This window comes from Cryptomeria japonica, chromosome 7 (genome assembly GCF_030272615.1).
Source record: "Cryptomeria japonica chromosome 7, Sugi_1.0, whole genome shotgun sequence".
Classification (NCBI taxonomy): domain Eukaryota; kingdom Viridiplantae; phylum Streptophyta; class Pinopsida; order Cupressales; family Cupressaceae; genus Cryptomeria; species Cryptomeria japonica.
Window position 1 is genome coordinate 602,080,363 of NC_081411.1, and position 5,738 is coordinate 602,086,100.

General features: G+C 35.3%; 1 protein-coding gene across 1 annotated transcript; it reads left to right on the forward strand.

Moving 5' to 3' along the window:
* The first annotated feature begins 262 nt into the window (after positions 1-262).
* On the forward strand, positions 263-3,532 carry LOC131029666 (AP2-like ethylene-responsive transcription factor At2g41710). The gene is made up of 7 exons (XM_057960255.2): positions 263-881; positions 1,310-1,575; positions 1,696-1,784; positions 1,963-2,036; positions 2,142-2,186; positions 2,384-2,460; positions 2,573-3,532. The coding sequence occupies exons 2-7, from the start codon at positions 1,407-1,409 to the stop codon at positions 3,163-3,165; spliced, it is 1,047 nt and encodes a 348-aa protein (XP_057816238.1). The 5' UTR covers positions 263-881; positions 1,310-1,406; the 3' UTR covers positions 3,166-3,532.
* Positions 3,533-5,738: the final 2,206 nt, after the last annotated feature.

Below are 5,738 nucleotides of genomic sequence, written 5' to 3' on the forward strand. Positions count from 1 at the left end.
CACTTGTATAGCAACAATCAATCCCAACTCTACCTAATCTAATGTGATTATTGGTTGCAATTATTTACTTAGCCTAGATTTATGGGAAAGTGAGTTTGTTCCCTCACACTAATGCATCCTAGTAAAATGTTTCCAGCGATGTATTGGAATAGGAGGGAGGTGGACCATGGTGAGTATAAGTAGGGCTGGAAAACACATGGCTCTTCTCATAGCCGTTGGAGACAAAATAACGATCTATGACCTGGGTTATTCACTTTTATTCTCGGGGATCGCTTGGTCGTCTTCCATGCAACGTACATCAATGAATTCCTTGTGCATCGATGAATGTAATCATGCAAAATCACCGGCGAACCTTCCACTCATGGCTGGAACAAATTTAGCCATGGTTTAGAAGAAAGTACAGCTGGGTGTTGGACAGTCATTATACTAATTGAAGTTACAGTTGAGGAGAATACATTGTTTGCTTTCTAAAGCATACGATGGTGATATCAAAGGTACCCCATTGAAATACGAGGAAAATTTCACCTGCTATGTTGATTCTCCTCCTTATAGTTGTCCCCCACTGCTAAACAGTGACCTGTTCTGTGGGTGAGAGACAGCTTTAATATGGGAAGGAGAGGGCATGGCAAAAGGCTAATCAGGGGACCCCTGTTAACAGTAAAAAGTGGAGGAAGATGATTTAATGATTGATTTAAAAGGAGGTGGGAGAAAGACTGATGGGAAGGAGAAGCAATAGCTTTGTTGAAGATGGCAGGGGAAGCCAATAATGATTTGCGGAAAAGAGTAAAGAGAAGCAGAGGCTCCACTGCAAAGGAGCGTATCAGTAAAATGCCACCTTCAGTTGCTGGAAAGAGGAGTTCAATATACAGAGGAGTCACCAGGTTGGTCATGGATTCTGCTTTTTTTAAAAAATGGTCTTCAAAGTTGGTTGCTTTACACTATTTTTTGAAAAAGAAAGTTGTTTGGGAAGATTTTCAGATTTGGGAGAAGAATTGGGGATTTTTTCTTTTCTTTTTTCAATTACTCAGCAAACGGGTGGAATTTTGTAGCTAACTATAAATTTTGGGTTTTGTTAGCATTGCTGTATGAAGTTAGGTAATAGTTTATAGCCAAAGAATTCCTGGACGTTTGAATGCATTTAGTGCTAGTATGCCTATAAATTTTGGGTTTTATGTTTGCATTGCTGTATGAAGTCAGATAATAATTTATGGCCAGAATGCCTGGAGATTTAATGCATTTAGTGCTAGTATGTCTATAGATTTGCGTAGTTTGAATTTAAGGTAAATGGGTGTTGTTTGAACTTTTCCAGGCATAGATGGACTGGTCGATATGAAGCTCATCTTTGGGACAAAAGTACTTGGAATCATAACCAGAACAAGAAGGGCAAGCAGGGTAGGGATTAAAGAATGGCTGCTTTTAATACTTTTCTTTCCTGTATTCAGTCACGTTCAAACTGTGGCATTTTTAGCTTTGCTTATATACGGAAGCTTCTAATGGTTGATCTTTACATTCATGTTTTGTCTGCATGCTCTGGGCATTATCGGATATTGGATATTATTTATTCAGTCTATCTAGGTAAGTACCACCCACTGGTCTTCCATCTTTGATCCAATATGTTTTAGGCCTATAATTTGCTGATGAAAAATTAGATGTTTAGGCACAAAAATTTAATGGTGATTGGCGATTGTCCCACAGGAGCTTATGATGAGGAGGAAGCTGCAGCAAGAGCTTATGATCTTGCTGCCCTGAAGTATTGGGGGCCTGGAACCCTCATCAATTTTCCTGTAAGTATTGCTCTTTGTAACTGGTGTGGATTGAATATATTGTCATGGCCTGAAGTTTAGCAAATCTTGTGTCTTTTCACAACACTGAGAAGTCTTTCTATTTTTCTCATGCTGCTTCATATCTAGCTATATCAGAGTGTTTTCTGCAATTCCTGTTTGCTTGTGGAGCCTTGAACAGGTTAGTGATTATGCAAGGGATATTGATGAGATGCAGAATATCTCAAGGGAAGAGTATCTTGCTTCTCTGAGAAGGTAGTGGTAAAGCAATGTTTGCTAAAGAAGTAACTAATAATTTTGCTTACATTATAACATCTTTCAGGAAAAAATAACTTTTTGGATGTTGCCATTGTATTGCAGGAAAAGTAGTGGCTTCTCAAGAGGAATGTCCAAATGTCGTGCCAGGTAGGAAGGCAGGAAGGCTTGCCATTCATCAATATATATCACTCACAGGTCATCTAATTTGTAAATGGAGATCCAGACCACAATGTTCAGTGATATTAGTGATGTCCACTCCTAGAACTTTTCAATTAGTAATTTAGAATTGAGCATTCACATTTTCTTGATTGATTGTTTGAGATATGCTCTTGGATCTTCTTCAGGGTATCACAAAAAAATAGGTGGGATGTAAGATTTGACCAAAGTATTGGGAACGAATACTTGAACGTTGGGAATTACTGTAAGATCTCTTCAACTTTTGAATAGAAACATTTACATATAATTAAATTGTTTGCAAATTTTTCTAATGTTTTAGTTATAAACTAAGTTTAGTTTCTTCATTGCAATTGCAGGGGACGACAGTGCTACAGCATATGACATGTCTCAAGGTGATAACAGAAAATTCAGTATGGTCACAAGCATTGACTTGAGTGCATATGTCAAGTGGTGGCAGCCTAAAAAATTCCATCAAGATCTAACTCCCAAACATGTTGAGGAGTCTCACTCATTGTCTGATCAAAGATCTGTGAATGTGGAAGAACCAGAGACACCAGAATGCCCAGGAAAATCTTGTGATCCATACCAACTGCCCTCTCTAGGTGTTTCTCATGGTAAATTGCATAAGCCATCTAGAACAAGTGCTCTGAGCATCTTGTTTAAGTCTCCTCTGTTCAAACAGATGATCCAAAAAGAATCTGCTAAAAAAAGTGCTAGTGGCCAAGATAAGACTCCTTGTTATGACTTAGGAAAGATAGGATTGCAGCAAGTTCAAAAAAATCAGATCAACCCAGAGGAACACCAAATTGGATGCAAAGAATCAGCCCATGGCTCAGGATGTTTTCGACCCTCTGTCCAAATAACTAGTATAACTCAAGTTCCATCAGTGTCAACAACTCTGGAGTGCAAGACCATGCATTCCCATTTGCAGAACATTGAAGGAACCTGAGTTTACATGTGGGCTTTGGAATCTTAACAAGTCTTTTTAAGAAAACTATTGGATTGGATCTTCCTGCACATGGTATTACTTTCTTGTGACAGGCTAGTCTTGTTATATGCTAGTCTTGTTATATCTATAGGAAATGGACTTTTAAAGCCAAAGGCCCCTGCATCACCATATCAATATTGATCACTTGCAAGTTGTAGTTCAGAAATTAATCAACGAAGTAGTGATATTGGTCATGGTTGCTCCCCACTAAGAAAGTTGCTTCTTAAGATTGATTGAATATTAAAGCAGAAGTTAAAAAACATTGTATTTCTTTCTTGTAATGGAATAACGTCTGAAGTTGAAAGTAAAGAGTGGAACAATTCCCTCAGTATATGTATGATACCAATGTAACATGGCATGTAAAGGAATATCTAAATTTTATTCAGCCTGAGTAATGAATGAACTTTTAAAAATTCCACAGGTTTTTAAAACTGTTCTAATAAATTTAGCACCATCGCAATTCTCTTCTTATTCTTGCCCTTTAAAATGAAATTTCTCACCAGAAGAATGACATCGTTCTGGTAGAAACACTTGGATTTCCTTTCCAGTTAGAATTACACATGACCATTAAAACAACAACGAATATGCTGAAAACATAATGTATTTTTGGGTTGGATCAAGAAAACCTTTTTACTAATTATAAAGGCAGAAGCTCATATTTAAACAACTATAGATTACTGAGTTCTGTTAATTTCAAAAAGATTCAATTCAGATATGCATTGTAATTAGCTTTCATAAGAACACTAAAAGTCTCCACTCAAGTTATAGATAGGGCAATCCTAAATATTTCCCATATCAACCTTGATGTGATTCCAATCAGAAGTTGATTTAACTAGGAAATCAGCAATTTAATTTCCTTTCCTTATAATATGGTTTCACTTAACAACATTGAAACAATGAATGTTGTTGCTGTAATTCTTATATTCATTCAACTATCACAGCTAAAAAGCAAGAAGACTTCCAGTCAAAATGATCAATCAAAAGTTTAGAATTAGATTCGAAAATAATATTAATAAAATGCTTTAGCTTTAGCTTAGCCTCTAAAAGAGCTTATTGAATGGTCACAGTCTTGACAAAATTATTAGAACCAAACCAAAACTATCAATGAACCAAAACTTGACTCTACAACTATGGTCACAATAAAGACCTATTCCAACATTTTTTAGGATTATCTTTTGAAGCTCCATCAACATTAATTTAACCAAGCTCAAAAAATCAGATCCCATTTAGTAAGTTGCCAATCTTGAAGGTTGTTATTGGAAGAGGTAGAATAAGCGGGAGAAACCATCAAAACTTTAAATTCCTACCAAGAATACATTTGATAATCTTGAATCCAAATTTTATAGGTTACCTTAAACTTGATTAATATATCTAGTTGTACCTTTAAAAAATATCCAATTGTAATAAATTAAGGGTTTTCAGCTTTGAAGAGAGTCATTGTTGATTCATAAGAGAGTATTGGATAAAACCATAATTATTCCATGAAATTTCCAACAAATCATACCATAGATGGTGATAGGAAAATGACAAAGGGGAAAGCTAAAAAAATATGTTATCCAATCTCTTTATCTTGAAGGAAAATAATACATCCATTCAAACCAACAACCTCATGTTTTTAAGATTATCATGATGAAGAATTTATCTAAAGTTGGAAGCCATATGAAAGCATTAACCTTTGGTTGTTTTTAAATTATCATGATGAAGAATTTATCTAAAGTTGGAAGCCACATGAAAGCATTAACCTTTGGTTAGCATTTGAGATATTAGATCCTTTGCCAAAGATATTTATTAACTTAAGGTTTTTTATCAAAAGAGGTCTATAACTAGTTTGCACTATGTATATCCCAAAGCCTTTAACCTTATCCAATGAGATCTAAATGTATATCTATAGAGACCTTTTAGGATGCTAAAATATGAGCTAATCAGTCATCGAGAAGAAGGAATTCTTGACTTGGAAAAATATCTTTAGGTTTCTATCTTCAAATCTTCACACCATCCTAAATGACCCCATATTTTAATTCACAGAGATACCAGACAAAGATGCTTATTGGTCTCACACAAGGTCACCCTTTGAACAATCTAGAAGTGCTCAACTTCAATCAGATTACTAGCCAAATTTATTGTATTCCATATCTAAAAATCCATACCAAAGGTCAACAAACTGGGAATGAAAGAATTATTTTCTAGATGCAAGTACCCGAGCTTAAGAATTCTCCCCATATTAAAGCATGTTCCTCCATACACCATATTTAATATAATTATAGAGCAAGAGTTATATTGTTAAGTAGGGAAGATCTTAAACCTAATCCATCTTTCTCTTTAAGTTGACATATTTTATCTCAATTAACCAAATGACTTTTTTTTTTGAATTTTCTTCCCAAAGAAACTTTTTCATCTTATAGTCCAAAGTATGAAGGATGTCTTTTGGAGCCACAAGAGCCATAAATTTATAAATTAGGAGAGACTATATCATAGCTTTGAGAAGGATAATATGACCAACCAAAGAGAGGTATATATGTGTCCAATGATTGTGT